Source organism: Micromesistius poutassou (genome assembly GCF_964030765.1).
Source record: "Micromesistius poutassou genome assembly, contig: SCAFFOLD_5470, whole genome shotgun sequence".
Taxonomy (NCBI): Eukaryota; Metazoa; Chordata; class Actinopteri; order Gadiformes; family Gadidae; genus Micromesistius; species Micromesistius poutassou.
Genome location: NW_028179968.1, coordinates 1 through 15,468, shown reverse-complemented (window position 1 = coordinate 15,468; position 15,468 = coordinate 1). Strand labels below are relative to the sequence as shown.

Genomic DNA, 15,468 nt, shown 5'->3' with positions numbered 1-15,468 from the left:
TCTCTATCTCTCTCTGTCACTCTCTCTCTCTCTCTCTTGCTCGCTCTGTCTCTCTCTCTCTCTCTCTCCCAAACACACCCTCCTACGTGCTGTGTACTTTATACTATAAATCACACACTGTGTCAGTAGCATCCTGCTGTTATCATAACGCAGTTCATAAAATAACACAAAATGACTCTGTTGTGCCAACGACTACATTCCCTTTTTTATTTTCATGTAATTGTTTCTTTAAAGCTGCTGTGGATAAGATTGAAGAGCTTTAATTTGAGTATAATGTGTCAGAGGTGCCATCCATCATATCTGAGTGAAGCGCTCTGTGATCGTTGTGTACTGTCTGTATGCGACCTCTCAGTGGGAGAGAAGCACAGGAGGGAGGAGCAGAGGGAGGAGGCCCTTGTTTTTTGGGAGTTGTTAAGTTTCTTCTGCTCTTATCTGATCTCTCTCCTGCACTTTTCTGATCTCTCTCTCTCTCTTTGCAACTCTGGAATCTCACCTACAGCAGCTATTCTGTGATTTTCTCCTATTATTTTTTTTCCCAATGCTTGTGTTATTACTCTTCTCATTACTCATTATGATAATATCTTTGCTTCAATTAATACAATTGAACTTGTTTTATCTTACTTACCCGCGCTGTTGAGGAGAGCTTGCAACACAAGCATTTCATTGCCAGAGACAAAATGTGCTATTTTCTATTATTTTCTATTATTTTCTATTATTTTCTATTATTTTCTAGTGCGCATTTGACCCCTGAAGCGGTCGAGGTAGAACTCACAGGTGGTTGAAGAGACTGAGAGACACTCCGAACAGCATGTGGGTGACGCCCAGGATGATGGACATCTTCATCTTGAAGGAGTTCAGGAAGGTCAGCTTGTTGGTGGCGATGTTCCAGATCTGCAACAACAAACCCATTTAACAGCCGACAGACTGTTCACACCGTTAGGCGTGGTGACACAACGAGCCCAACCCAACACACGCTAAATCACAGAGTAAGGTACAAGTTAACACTTGTTAACTTTTTTTAATTCGTTTTTTTATTGACTACTTTTTATTAGTGCTGTCAGTTAAACGTGTTATTAACGGCGTTAACGCGAACCCATTTTAACAGCGTCATTTTTTTTTGCGCAAGATTAATTAAGGTTTTTTTTTGTTTGATATATATGTTTATTTTTTTTACCCTCTTATTGATGGACAGTGTTACACTGTCTGAGAGATTATTTGCTCCAAGTGAGAATGTTAGTGTGAAATTGAACACTACAGTATATGGCAATGTTGTTTTCAATAAAAAAACATTAACACAAACCAAGCCGGTCCACTTTTCCATGTTGATACGAGCGTTAAAATGAGACAAAATAATGGGACAAAAAGAAATCAAGGGACATTTAGAATATTGGGATTAATTTAGATTAATCACGAGTTCACTATGACATTAATGCGATGAATCGCGAGTAAATATTTTAATCGATTGACAGCACTACTTTTTATTGATTGTTTAGTGTTTTTTTATTGTGTGTGATTGTGTGTGATTTGTATACTATCTGCTGCACAACAACCCACTGGGGGAAAATAAAGTCATTTGAACTTGAACTTTGAACTTGAACTTGAAAACACAGCCTACTCCATTCTGTGCTCTGTGCTCTGTGCTTTGTTCAGAGCAGTGTGGTTCTAGTTAGTTAGTTAGTTAGTTAGTGGTAGTTACCGGGTCTATCCCCAGCGGGTAGGGCCCGTTGAACACGCCCGGGACGGCAGGGTCCAGCTGAAGCACGGCGTTCTCCTCCAGCGTGTCAAACCTAGAGGAAGGAACAGGAAGTGGTGTTTGAGAGGGGGGTGAGACGGTAAGAGGTTTTAAAGGTGACGCATCACACCACCAGGTGGGAGTGCGATTCGCCGTTACAAGCCGTTTTGAAAATCTGCCTCTGGTGACATCACAAGTGGGCGTGTCCACCGAGATGCGTGCTGCATAGATGAGCGGCGTTTGCTACGGTCCACTGGGTAGGCAGCCGGTACACTGATCTGTCCAGCACACGCCCGCTTGTGATGTCAGAAGAGGCAGTTCTTCAAAACGGCTTGTGACGGCTAATCACACTCACACCTGGTGGTGTGATATGTCCCCTTTAACAGCACAGGTGAAGACAATGTGGTTTGATACGTTCAGTGCATGTCTCGCAGGGTGACTCGTTCATCGCTCAACGCCGGGCGAGATAGAGACAGAGCAGAGAGACGCAGAGAGGTACGGCCTGTTGTTACGCAGGAAAAGCACCTGGGGCCCTCCTGTTGTCACCTTGTACGTCTCTCCAGAGGAGAGACGGGTGGCCCCCGTGGCGCGGGAATCGAACTCACGTCCAGTTGCCTCCCTCTCTCCTCTGGAGAGACGTACAAGGTATGAACGGGTAGCCCCCCTGTGGAGCGGGAATCGAACTCACGTCCAGTTGCCTCCCTTGGTGCTGAACATGGGCCTCACGCTCCACCCGGAGCCGAACATGTTGAGGGACTTGGAGAAGCAGTCGTTGTAGATGACGCCGGTGTAGATGGAGAACAGCCCCATCAGCAGGATGATGTAGCGGCCCGCAAACACCATGTTGAATATCTAGAGCACAGCGCGAGGGACGAGCACAGGGAGAGAGAGAGAGAGAGAGGCGTCAGAGAGGCCTGTGTGTTGTCTGATCTTAAGGAGGCTTGGGGAGCACTGGTAGTAGTGCTAGTGGTAGTATATGATGTTAGGGTATTAGGATTGTTTATGGTAGTAGTGCTAGTGGTAGTATATGATGTTAGGGTATTAGGATTGTTTATGGTAGTAGTGCTAGTGGTAGTATATGATGTTAGGGTATTAGGATTGTTTATGGTAGTAGTGCTAGTGGTAGTACTATGATGTTAGGGTATTAGGATTGTTTATGGTAGTAGTGCTAGTGGTAGTATTATGATGTTAGGGTATTAGGATTGTTTATGGTAGTAGTGCTAGTGGTAGTATTATGATGTTAGGGTATTGTTTATGGTAGTAGTGCTAGTGGTAGTATTATGATGTTAGGGTATTAGGATTGTTTATGGTAGTAGTGCTAGTGGTAGTATTATGATGTTAGGGTATTAGGATTGTTTATGGTAGTAGTGCTAGTGGTAGGATTATGATGTTAGGGTATTAGGATTGTTTATGGTAGTAGTGCTAGTGGTAGGATTATGATGTTAGGGTATTAGGATTGTTTATGGTAGTAGTGCTAGTGGTAGTACTATGATGTTAGGGTATTAGGATTGTTTATGGTAGTAGTGCTAGTGGTAGTACTATGATGTTAGGGTATTAGGATTGTTTATGGTAGTAGTGCTAGTGGTAGTATTATGATGTTAGGGTATTAGGATTGTTTATGGTAGTAGTGCTAGTGGTAGTACTATGATGTTAGGGTATTAGGATTGTTTATGGTAGTAGCAGTGATTCCGTTGCCCGTGTTACTAGTGTGTATTACAGAATCACTAAATATATTGCCACGGGTCTGGTTTTGGAGAAAGCATGGAGCCGTCTGTTTTTCTGTCATTTTACGTGCATCCAAATAGATATCGTTCAGTAAATTCATCATATGTTTCTATAAATATGTTAAATGTGTCTTTCATTGTTTGGTCAATCCGTCTTGAAAATCAATCCAATGAACAGAAGACTCAGAAGAAGAGTTTAGCTACGCAGTCTGTCAAATGCTTCATTTCATGGAGTGCGTGCAAAATGGATCCGACACACAGGACCTCCTCTGGTCTCCTCCTCTCCTACCTCGTTGTCGCTCTTCTGCGAGAGCAGCCGGCTCTCCCTGATGACCAGGTAGAGGGCGATGGAGGTCATGAGCAGGCCGTGGCCCATGTCTCCGAACATGACGGCGAACAGGAAGGGGAAGGTGATGATGGTGTAAGGAGCTGGAAGCACACGGGGTGTGAGAGAGAACGTCAGCCGATTGGACCACACAGTGTTCTCATCAAAGGTTCTGGAGGTGAGCTTTAAGAGCTGCTACTTCAGTGTACTTCATCGTTCAGGAATACCACAGCCGTGCGTCAGTGATGAGTGAGAGGGAGTCTCGAATGTGATGAGGATATCTTTTCTGAATGTTCTGCATGAGCCACTGTAGGGTTCAGACCTCTCCCAGCTCAGTCTAAACTAAACCCGTCTTGACATCTGTTCTCTGATTGTTTCAGGGAGTCCATCTTGCCTATCGTCAATCCCATCTCGTAGCTGTCAAAGGTGTGTGAATAGAACACGGCTCAACGGCGGAGAAATTTAGGGAGGGATCAGAATGGTGCTACCTTCTGCCCGCTCTCATTCCAAAACTCTAATCTATCTCAGCCTACAGCAGCTTCAACGTTGTCTGTGTACAATGTACAGAGTGGGACAACGGTGTCTGTGTACAATGTACAGAGTGGGACTACGTTGTCTGTGTACAATGTACGGAGTGGGACAACGGTGTCTGTGTACAATGTACGGAGTGGGACAACGGTGTCTGTGTACAATGTACGGAGTGGGACAACGGTGTCTGTGTACAATGTACAGAGTGGGACTACGTTGTCTGTGTACAATGTACGGAGTGGGACAACGGTGTCTGTGTACAATGTACAGAGTGGGACAACGTTGTCTGTGTACAATGTACAGAGTGGGACAACGTTGTCTGTGTACAATGTACGGAGTGGGACAACGGTGTCTGTGTACAATGTACGGAGTGGGACATCCAGACGTGTGACCTGGGTTGATCTCCCGGTAGTTTCCGATGCCGTAGGCGTCCACGATGTTCTGGAAGCCGGAGGTGAACTTGTTGGTCTTGTTGAAGGTGGGCGGAGTCTGTTTGGTCAGCATCCTGTTCAGGATGGAGGGCACAGTGGAGCCACTCCTCTCCTGTCAATCACAGCAGACACGGCTGTCAGCTCCCTGGGGGGTTGACCTCTCCAGACCCAACCCACTTTATGCCTGATGGACTCACATCATTAACTAGGGGGCGGGGGAACAAAATCGGTTTCTGTTAGAGTCGCGATTCTTATCCGATGTGGTTCTGAATCTATTCATAACTCCCGATGTCCTTTTGTCCTAAGTTTGTCTTTGTGTGTTCACATTATTGCAATAAGTTGATCAAATATTCAAACTAAATAGTTGAATGACATAATGTGCCACACCGCCTTTTTTAGGGCCCGGCGGACTGGAATCGGGATACGATTTGAATCAAAATGGAATCGTGAATTACCCAAATATTCACATCTTTATCTTTTACCTCATCCCCAGCCTGCAACACACATCATCACGCAACATTGTCAAGCATCTTTGAAATAAATCTAATTAGTCAAACGAGGTGGACTGACCACGCCCCTTGACCCACGCTCCGTTCCCTAACGAGTGACGGGAGAAAGTGAACGAATGAACGAATGAATGCCTTTCATCCTCACTACACACACTACAATGAGATTAGATCAGCATCTCCTATATATACAAAAATACAAATCTAATAAAGTACAAAATTAATAAATAGTGCATGAAAAGGGTGGGGGGTCACAGTTGGTACGGTGCGAGTGCACGAGAGGCGGGGCCGAGGCGGGGCCGAGGCGGGGCCGAGGCGGGCCCCCCCCCCCAGGAGGACCACCTACCGTGCCGCGGCGCAGGGCGAACTGGATGGAGTCCAGGTCGGACACGGGGCACCACACCTCGGCGATCAGACACTTCTGGGTCACGTCGATGTTGCACAGGTTCAGCGTGTGGTAGATGGCCTTCATCTTGCGCACCTTGATGAACCACACGCGCATCGTCTTGGAGGCGGCCTGGAGGACGCGCTGCCGGTGGTCCTCCGTCTGGTTCAGGACCTGGGGGGGGGCGGGGGGGGGGCGGGGGGGGCGGGGGGGGAGGAGAGTGAGTCCCTCAGACACCCTCGTCCACGGTGAGACGTTCCGACAGTAGTGATGGGTCGTTTGCGACCGAATCAGTCTGAAGGAACGACTCTTTACACAAGAACGAAGCGGCCTGATTCCCCGTTTCAGTTCTCTCTGGTTGGTCTCTATCGTTGGTTCTCCCAGACGACTCGCTCCCCCTCGTTAAGTCAGCAGAGCGGTGAAGAGGGACGGGCCCGGGCGACAACGTCCCGATTCCGAACATGAAGCGCTGCTCCTCAGTAATGGTGTGATGGTGTAATGGTGTGTGTTGATTTATGACCGTTTGCAAGATCGTTTGAGAACGAGGGAGGAGCTGAGTCTGACTGAGAAGAACCGTGCGTTCCATGATTCACCGCTACCGGAAACGCGACTGAACGGACGAACGGACGAAGGATTCTGAACGATTCTTCTTGGCGAACTGACCGACGCGAACCGACTCAAGGAAACAAATGATGAAATCCATCACTATCCTACAGACACGAGCAATGAGGACGACAGCAACAAACAATAAGCAGACGGTACGGAGGGGTGGGCTTAGCTCAGGAGGAAGAGCTTGTAGTCTTGTAACCGGAAGGTTGCTAGTTCGAATCACGGCTCCTCCTAGCGTGTCGACTTGGTTCTGAACAAGACGCCTAACCCTAACTGCATAGGGTTAGGGTTAGGGTTGTAAGTCGCTTTGAATAAAAGTGTTATGTAAAAAAAAAAAAAAATGCCGTAAATGTAAACAGTGTTTCTTCGACTGAGTTATTTGGCTAAGAACTTGAGAGAGCGATATCCGATGTTCGAATATGAAACGTCAACACATATCCCTCACCCGGGAGTCCCTCCCCCCTCTCTCTCTCTCGCCACTAACCACCTAATTAAAGCATCCTTTTCCAGACGGCTAGAAAATGAGGGGGAAGAAAAACGACACATCGTTCGGAAGAACCATTCTTTTGAGTTTCCAAGTGTGGCTGGCTGGTGGCGTGCGCGGAGGACAGCACACGGACCTTAAGAGGACTGCTAACAGCGGAGGCTTGCTTAAAAGTAGGCGGTAATTGCAGTGGAATGTTCCATATTCATTTATAGGCTTATCGAGGTTCGGTCGTGAAACGCTCCAGTGGGTGGACTTAAGAGCAGGGCTAATTCCAGGGCAGGTCAAGCTACATGTGCACACAACACATCATTTGTTTGTTTTTTATAGCGGTAAACCCAAACTCGGACGGGGGGAACCGGGTCAGCCAGGGCAAGCATTAAGGCCTCCGCTGGAGCAGAACCCAGCTGGGTTCTACGTCTAATAGGTTCCACGACATCGAACGGCCATGACTCATGTAGAACACCACGTGTACCCAAATGGCACAATACCATCAAATATAGCTGGGAATAAATCGTATCAGAAACAAACACCTGCATCCGGAAAACAATGTTGACCGTGACGGACATTTGCTGTTTCATTGTTGTGTAGGGGAACAGATCAACCACCAACACAAAGTCCCCGCCGAAACACTAAATGATGTGTTTGACTGCAGGTCTGCTTTGTGGGCAGTGAGGGACCGGAACAATCGAAATGTTTGTACTGAATTTCAATGTTTCTGCATTTAATGAGGACTAACATCCGGAATACGTCATTATGTCAGCTACACATTCCTAACCTTATAGTGCACAAAAATGACTTTCAAGGTAAGAAGGTAAGAACCCCAGCTGGCCATAGTTCCTACCCTCTGCTGGGCGTGTGGACGCAGTGGTTCCAGTCGAGGTGTGTATGAAGCGTGTATTGAGTTAGGAGCGTGGATTGTAGGGGAATCTCTCTCTCTTGGCTATCTCTCTCTCACCTCACGATTCGATTCGTGAGGTGATGAATTACCTGATCTAATATTTTATATTAGATAAAGTCGGCTCTCTGCGCAGAGAACCCGCAGGCAGAAAGGCGTTTTCTGTAGCGCTCTGCAGCAGGCCAACTCATTTAATATATATATATATTTTTTTTTTAATCTTTTTTTTAAATTAAATTTCTTTCTGATTATAAATTCTTCTGCATCGAGACGGAATCGTTCTAGAGAGAATCGCGATGCATCGAAGAATCGATGACTCTTCCCAGCCCTGGTGTGTTGCCGTGAGCACAGAGCGTGTAGCGATGGCGGCGTGGGCCGCGTGCTGACGAACCATCTGGAGGTCGTCGATGCGGGTGTTGACTCCTGCCAGCATCTCCTTCCTCTCCAGGGGGGTCTCGGGACACGGGTACAACGAGGCCCGGAACCTGGTGGGAGGGGTGCCGGCGTTACCATGACGCCATAGAAGTACTCCTACTACCATGACTACTGCTACCATGACGACCGTTCACATAACTACCACTGCTACCAATACTACTCTTTTTGCTAGCATTTCTTTTAATTGTCGAATCGCACGTAGCGTATCTGTAGTCAATGGGGATCAAAGATTGATTTCAATGTTATCAATAAAATCACATCCCATAACTGATACATTCTACAAGAGAGCACAATTTGAATTTGCTCAGCGAGTCACTCTGGGAATGAGCAATATAATCCCTCCCCGATTCCCCTGGCCCAGAACATTAACCAATCACATCAGTGTATCTGATATAGGCGGGGCCATAAGCGTTGCTGTTTTACCGACCGGATACGGCGAGAGTCTTATCTTATTGGTTAGCTCCGCTGGTCTGGATACGTCACCCCTTGTGTTCTTCTGATTGGTCGTAGTGTTAGCCAATTGCGTGCAGTGATATTTTCAAATGCATGCTTGGTGCCGCCCCTCGAGTTGGGCCTTTTCATCACTCGTTGCCAGACCCTACAGCGCTCTAGACGTGGGTCTGGACCTCCAGGCTAAGGGACGCCACCATAACCAGTAGAACTCCCACAGCCACACAACAGAGAGACGCTAGTTTGCGTCCAACCGTAAGAGTAGACAGATCAATGTTATTGAGTTCTTTTAATTCTGAAAGAGCTCTCCAACTAACTGGGAGGGGCTCGATCTGACCCGTCCTAACTGTAACTCCAACGTGAACGTAGGGCTGGGCCATTCATCTCATTTTGATCGCGATTTCGATTTAAGCGTGAGACTAATATAATCACCAAACTAATATAATCGAGTTGAAACATTTTTTTTCTTTTTATAGAAATTGCAGAACAGCTGGATACATATCTGGACATTATTTTCTATTTGACCATTTTGTGTATCTTCTTAAGTGGAAATTTCAAATCAAAGAATTTTTTTTTGGAGAGAAATCATGAATAAATGCATCATGTTTCCAAACTCAAAAATAATCGTTTGAGTTATCGAGATTTCAATACTGACCAAAATAATCGTGATTATGATTTTTTCCCATATTCAAGCAGCCCTACATGAACGTAAACACTGCAGTAAAGGTCTGGAGGGGCGTGGAGGACACCTACCCCTCACAGATCTTCTTCACCCGGTTCTTCAGCTGGTCCCCTTGGAAGAAGATGATGAACACAGACTTGTGGACCTGGTCTCCCTGTGGGACAGAGAAGACCCCGTTAAGGCGCGTGTGCGTGTGTATGTGTGTGTGTGCATGCATGTGTCTGTGCGTCTATGTGTGTGTCTGTGTATGTGTGCATGTGTGCATGTGCATGTGTGTGTATGTGTGTCTGTGTGTGTGTGTGTGTGTGTGTGTGTGTGTGTGTGTGTGTGTGTGTGTGTGTGTGTGTGTGTGTGTGTTTGCATGTTTGCGTGTGTGTACAGGCATGTGTATGTGTGTGTGTGTGTGTGTGTCTGTGCACATGTGTGTGTGTGTGTGTGCATCTGTGTATGTGTGTCTGTGTGCGTGTCAGTGTGTGTCTGTGTAGGTGTGTGTATGTGTGCATGTGTGCATGTGTGTGTGTGTGCATGTGTGCATGTGTGTGTATGTGTGCATGTGTGTGTATGTGTGTGTATGTGTGCATGTGTGCATGTGTGTATGTGTGCATGTGTGCATGTGTGTGTATGTGTGCATGTGTGTGTGTGTGTGTGTGTGTGTGTGTGTGTGTGTGTGTGGCTGACCGTAGCGGGGTCTTCCAGGGGGTCTTCTATCTCCGCCTGGCGCAGGAAGACGTTCCCGCGGCACACCCGCCACAGCATCCTCTCGAAGGTGGGGATCCTCTCTCGGCTGATCACCCCGGCAACGAATCTGGGACGAGCGAGAGTGACGTCATCAACTAGACTGGGTTACCCCCCCCCCGGCCCGTTCTGCCGGCGGTTTGCGTTCGCCCCGCAGAAGGGTCTGGAGGAGGGCAATACATTTCTTTCTAGTTTCGATACGTTTTTTTGGCGGGAGCCAATCACCAAGCTGGCTTCCCCCCCCCGGCGTGCTATTGGCTGGTTTAACACAATGACGACAGGGAAGCGACGGCAGCAGCCAATTGAGTACAGAGTCAATTTAACTCTGCCTGTTGATCACGCCTCTAGTGCTGATGAAGATGACAGCAGTAGGCAGGCTGGTCATCAGCCAGCGTTGGGGTTACGGTCAGTAGACCACGGCCCGTTGGGCTGGACAGATGTTGGGTAACGCTGCTTAGATACTGCAGTGCTACTGTGCCACCGAAACACAGTGTGGTCCTCGCATCTACTGTGTGCAGAATTCACTGTATGAGTGAAGTTTGAAGTTTATTTATTTCACAAAGGGACAAAGTATATTGATGCACATTTAAAAAAAATTAAAATGTAAATATACAGGATTATAGCCAAAGGGTAATTTCCGTCCTTAGTCCCTGACAGGTGAATGGTCCCTAAATAAATTAGAAAAAATAAATAAAATAAAACAAATCAGAGTAGAACATCATAACAGACCAAAGATCAGCAGCAGTGGACACGTTACAAATGATCCCAGCGAGTGACAACAGGTTTGACTTTCCAGAAGCCATTTCTTAAGACGTTTGTAAAACGAGGTGAGTGGATGGTTTGCGTATTGCACTCGGTGCAGAGTCGGCCTGGCGGTACGTACCCCAGTCTGAGCGGCGCCCCGCGGCCCACCTCGTTTCCCTCCATGAGGGAGGAGGACTCCTCCAGCAGGTTGGGGTCCTCCATCTGTCACACAAAGAGGTGCCGGTCAGCCCCTGACCTGCTGGTCAGCCCCTGACCTGTCCGTGTGTAGAGGTCCACCTGCTGGTCAGCCCCTGACCTGCTGGTCAGCCCCTGACCTGCAGGTCAGCCCCTGACCTGCTGGTCAGCCCCTGACCTGTCCGTGTGTGCTCCCGCCTTGTGTTACCAAGGTGATTTCATTGGACGGTGTGTTTGTGTGTATTTGCGTGACGCCATGAACTTGAACATTTCTGACGCAGGCAACGGAGCCGACGGAACGGACGGACCCACAATGCATCTGGAGAGCGCCCCGTGCAAAGTCAATGAGATCCGTCAACAGACGGATCTCATGAACATGAAGAACATGAAGAACATGAAGAACATGAAGGACATGAAGGACATGAAGAACATGAAGGACATGAAGGACATGAAGAACATGAAGAACATGAAGAACATGAAGAACATGAAGAACATGAAGGACATGAAGGACATGAAGAACATGAAGAACATGAAGGACATGAAGGACATGAAGGACATGGTGGAGAGGGCGCTTATGGTTCAGTCATGAATGAACGGGTGAGACCTTGTTAAAGTATGTTTATGGGTGAGTCATGAATGATGAATGGGTGAGACTTCATCAAAGGGTGTTTATGGGTGAGTCATGAATGAAGGGGTGAGGCCTCGTTAAAGGGTGCTTATGGGTGAGTCTGTATGAAGGGGTGAGGCCTCGTTAAAGGGTGCTTATGGGTGAGTCTGTATGAAGGGGTGAGACCTTGTTAAAGTGTTTATGGGTGAGTCTGTATGAAGGGGTGAGGCCTCGTTAAAGGGTGCTTATGGGTGAGTCTGTATGAAGGGGTGAGGCCTCGTTAAAGGGTGCTTATGGGTGAGTCTGTGTGAATGAAGGGGTGAGGCCTCGTTAAAGGGTGCTTATGGGTGAGTCTGTGTGAATGAAGGGGTGAGGCCTCGTTAAAGGGTGCTTATGGGTGAGTCTGTATGAAGGGGTGAGGCCTCGTTAAAGGGTGCTTATGGGTGAGTCTGTGTGAATGAAGGGGTGAGGCCTCGTTAAAGGGTGCTTATGGGTGAGTCTGTGTGAAGGGGTGAGGCCTCGTTAAAGGGTGCTTATGGGTGAGTCTGTGTGAATGAAGGGGTGAGGCCTCGTTAAAGGGTGCTTATGGGTGAGTCTGTATGAAGGGGTGAGGCCTCGTTAAAGGGTGCTTATGGGTGAGTCTGTATGAAGGGGTGAGGCCTCGTTAAAGGGTGCTTATGGGTGAGTCTGTGTGAATGAAGGGGTGAGGCCTCGTTAAAGGGTGCTTATGGGTGAGTCTGTGTGAAGGGGTGAGACCTCGTTAAAGGGTGCTTATGGGTGAGTCTGTATGAAGGGGTGAGGCCTCGTTAAAGGGTGCTTATGGGTGAGTCTGTGTGAATGAACGGGTGCAGACCTCGTCAAAGAACTGCTGCGTGCGGCGCAGGATGTGCTTCAGCTCCGTCAGCTCCAGGAAGTTCTTCTTCAGGGCTTCCTGGTTGGTGTTGATCTCCTTCAGCTCGTTCTCCAGCTTCTCAAAGGTCGCCTGCCAATCACACGCATCGTCCAATCACAGCACGGCTCACTCTGACAGCACGCGTTCACCGGCAAATCACAGCGGCGATTTCTGCGGCAGGAGAATACTCTTCCCTTTTTCTTTTTTTTATAAGGTTTCTGTATTATATTATATGTATTAGGTTTCAGTATTATATTTTAGGAATAAGCAAATGTATAAGTAAAGTTATATTTCAGTCGACGTGTTTATCTTATCCCTCGGTGAAAGCTTACCTCCAGGTCAATCATGTCTCTGGGGAAGGGAACCTCTGGATTCTCTCCGGTGTCGACCTGAGAGATGCTGGCCTTCTTGATCTCCTTCTCAACAAACCCTGGAGAGGAGCAGAGGGTCTCATGTGTCATATTGTAGAATAACAGAGGGTCTCATGTGTCATATTGGATAACATGAGGTGAGAAGAAGTTTGAACATGTTGCAAATAGAGAAACGTTGCCTAAATAAATGACGATTAACGGACAGTCAAGTATTATTTTGACCGTAAGGTATAATCCATCGCTACGAGGAGGGTCATTGGGACAATGTGACTCGTCAAAAAAAAAACATTTGGATAGGGTCTCAGAATACCTGAGGCAGCCAATTCATCGGCGGATAGTTTTGAGAACACTGGCGTGCGGAGACTGAACCTTTGGTATGTTGGAGAACAAACTCCACTCAGTTATTTTTTCCTTTGTCTGTAAAAACTGGCAGCCCTTCGTCTCTATACTGGTCAGCCCAACAATAGCTCCCACGTTTCTCCGGACTTGAGTGATCTTCTGAGGGCCGATACGACCCCACCCTCCCCTCCCTTAAAGGAACAACAAAGATCCTTTTTTTCCAAACTCGGTTTTTCAGTCCCCGACGAGACAGCTTCCTGGCACCGAGCGTGACAAAATAAACATTTTCTTACTCAGCTTTCGGTCCATTTCCTCGCATCTCCGAACTTCATTGACAAACTTGCGCTGGAAGACGTTCACGTCTGGGTTCAGCTGCAGAACAACAGACACAACATTTACACCACCTGACGTTTTTGACTGCTGGTTTCTGCCGCGATGGAAGACGGAAGGATGTGTTGATCACAATCACAGCTATCAGGGATCTGACACGCACTCTAGCATCTCAAACATAACAACGTAGGATATGATTACATGACACTAACATTGAGTCATTTAGCAAACATTTTCATCCAAAGCGACTTACAAGTTAGTCCTTGATGCATTCATTAAGGCATTTTGTATTATTTTGCTAATTTTGTTAGAGAATGTATTTCTTTGTACTTACATCTCTGAACTGGACCATGCCCAGTTCTCCCAGTTCACTGACGCAGCAGTAGGCTGCCTCTGACTGGAGGAACAGCTGAGCTAGGGTCATCTCTTCGCTCCTGAAGAGTTCCCCCATGGTGACTGCTGCCTCCTCTCACACTCACTCCTGCTGGGAAGTCACTCTTGTTAATATTACTATCACCCTAAGTGCATTTTGCGTATTTTGCCTATGTAATACTTTTTCACTGATTTACATGTAAAGACGATTGTATATGTTGGCCTCTCTAATCGTATTGAGTAGACATACACCCAACATACAGACACACCGACCATCGGATCACGCCTATACTCTCAACGAGGCCTGCCGGGTGGGCCTGTACAACAATCTAAACGAATAGAGGCAGAATTACAGAACATAATGAACCATTCGTTATCATTATTGGTCATTTACAATAGAAGCTGGTGTTTTAGATGGCATGGGCCTACGCCGTGGTCTTTGGTTGCAGACTGATATATTTATAGCATCTTGTCGCATTGCCCTTCATGAAGGACGCCATGATGAGGCGGCTCAGAGCGTCTGCTGCTATTTGAGCCACAAATACGATATTTACACTTATCCTCCTGCCGAGCCGCGTCCAAACACATTTGATATTGAAATATTGAATGAATCCAATTAAATTACTCTATCGTAATATTGCTTAAACCACGGAGCAAAATATGACCCAATATCGCAGCGTAGGCGCACCTGTTTTACAGGTTCAATCTGAACCCACCGCACATTGTACTCCGGTAGGTCAACACATAAACAATGATAAATCACTCTTTCGGACAGCATTTTTGCACATTGACCACCACATCTACCACTGCGACGGTAAACCCGTCGACATCTAAGCATCCTCTCTCCTCCTGATCCTCAGGTCGGATCTAAACGCGCGATGGCGTGGACGACGAGACGCATGTTCGAAATGAAGTATCCCGAATAAATATCCCAAATAAAAACATGACAAACGAGCAAATTGTGTCATTTCTTACGGTAATAAATGTGTACGGCGGAGATTTCCCCCGGACCTGCCAACGCCAGCTGTCTCTTCTGTATCTCCTTGCTAGGTCGAATCTGACGTCACGGAGATAAACCTCGCGGGTCACGTGACTCGCAGGGATGCTGCGAGTGGTCCAGAGGTCCAGTGGTCCAGACAGACAGGAGACCCTTTCCCGAAACGAGAGTGGCTCTTACTCCATTCATTCACCATGGGTCGTTGAATCAATGACTTTATTTATTGAATCAAATTGAATTTGCGAATGGAACGATTGCGTCATATTCATGCGCATCTGAGAACAAACAGCAATACAATTTTTATTTTTTTAATTTTTTTTCAAATAACAACACCTCTTCAGATCTCGCAAATAAGCATTTGCCAGAACGCAGAGAAGCATTAAACAAACGGCCAAGTGTTGAATCAGAAGGCTATACTACTACAGGACCCTCCAGGGTTTTTTCCCTCTCCAAGAAGCTTCAATAGCTCCTTCACGCTCCCTCGAGCTGCTCCGGGTTAACCCAGGACACGTGGCCGCCCGCCAGCCCGCCATTTTAGGAGCACGGAACTCCCATAATGTACATCAATTACGACCCGAGCATCGGGAAAAAAACACCTTTTTTTTTTATAAAACAACCACGGTTGGCCTCATTAAAATGTCCCTGTGCTGTCCATAACAAGCAGGGTTTGTTTTGGTAGGCCGTGTGTGTTGGTAGG

The 15,468-nt window shown here is 47.1% G+C and overlaps 1 protein-coding gene across 2 annotated transcripts; it reads right to left on the bottom strand.

Moving 5' to 3' along the window:
- Positions 1–768: 768 nt before the first annotated feature.
- Positions 769–14,839, bottom strand: LOC311371251 (V-type proton ATPase 116 kDa subunit a 1; the record flags this gene model as incomplete). Of its 2 annotated transcripts, XM_084489423.1 has the most annotated exons (16): positions 14,750–14,839; positions 14,027–14,103; positions 13,737–13,883; positions 13,366–13,444; positions 12,695–12,792; positions 12,324–12,452; positions 10,808–10,890; positions 9,868–9,994; positions 9,261–9,343; positions 8,014–8,107; positions 5,593–5,805; positions 4,702–4,852; positions 3,746–3,885; positions 2,421–2,584; positions 1,697–1,787; positions 769–891 (listed from the first exon to the last, which is right to left on the bottom strand). In XM_084489423.1, the coding sequence occupies exons 3-16, from the start codon at positions 13,851–13,853 to the stop codon at positions 769–771; spliced, it is 1,692 nt and encodes a 563-aa protein (XP_084345549.1). In that variant the 5' UTR covers positions 13,854–13,883; positions 14,027–14,103; positions 14,750–14,839. The 2 variants fall into 2 exon arrangements, with proteins under 2 accessions (XP_084345549.1, XP_084345548.1); XM_084489422.1 differs by lacking the exon at positions 14,027–14,103 and having other exon boundaries at positions 14,750–14,833.
- Between the last annotated feature and the right edge of the window lie 629 nt (positions 14,840–15,468).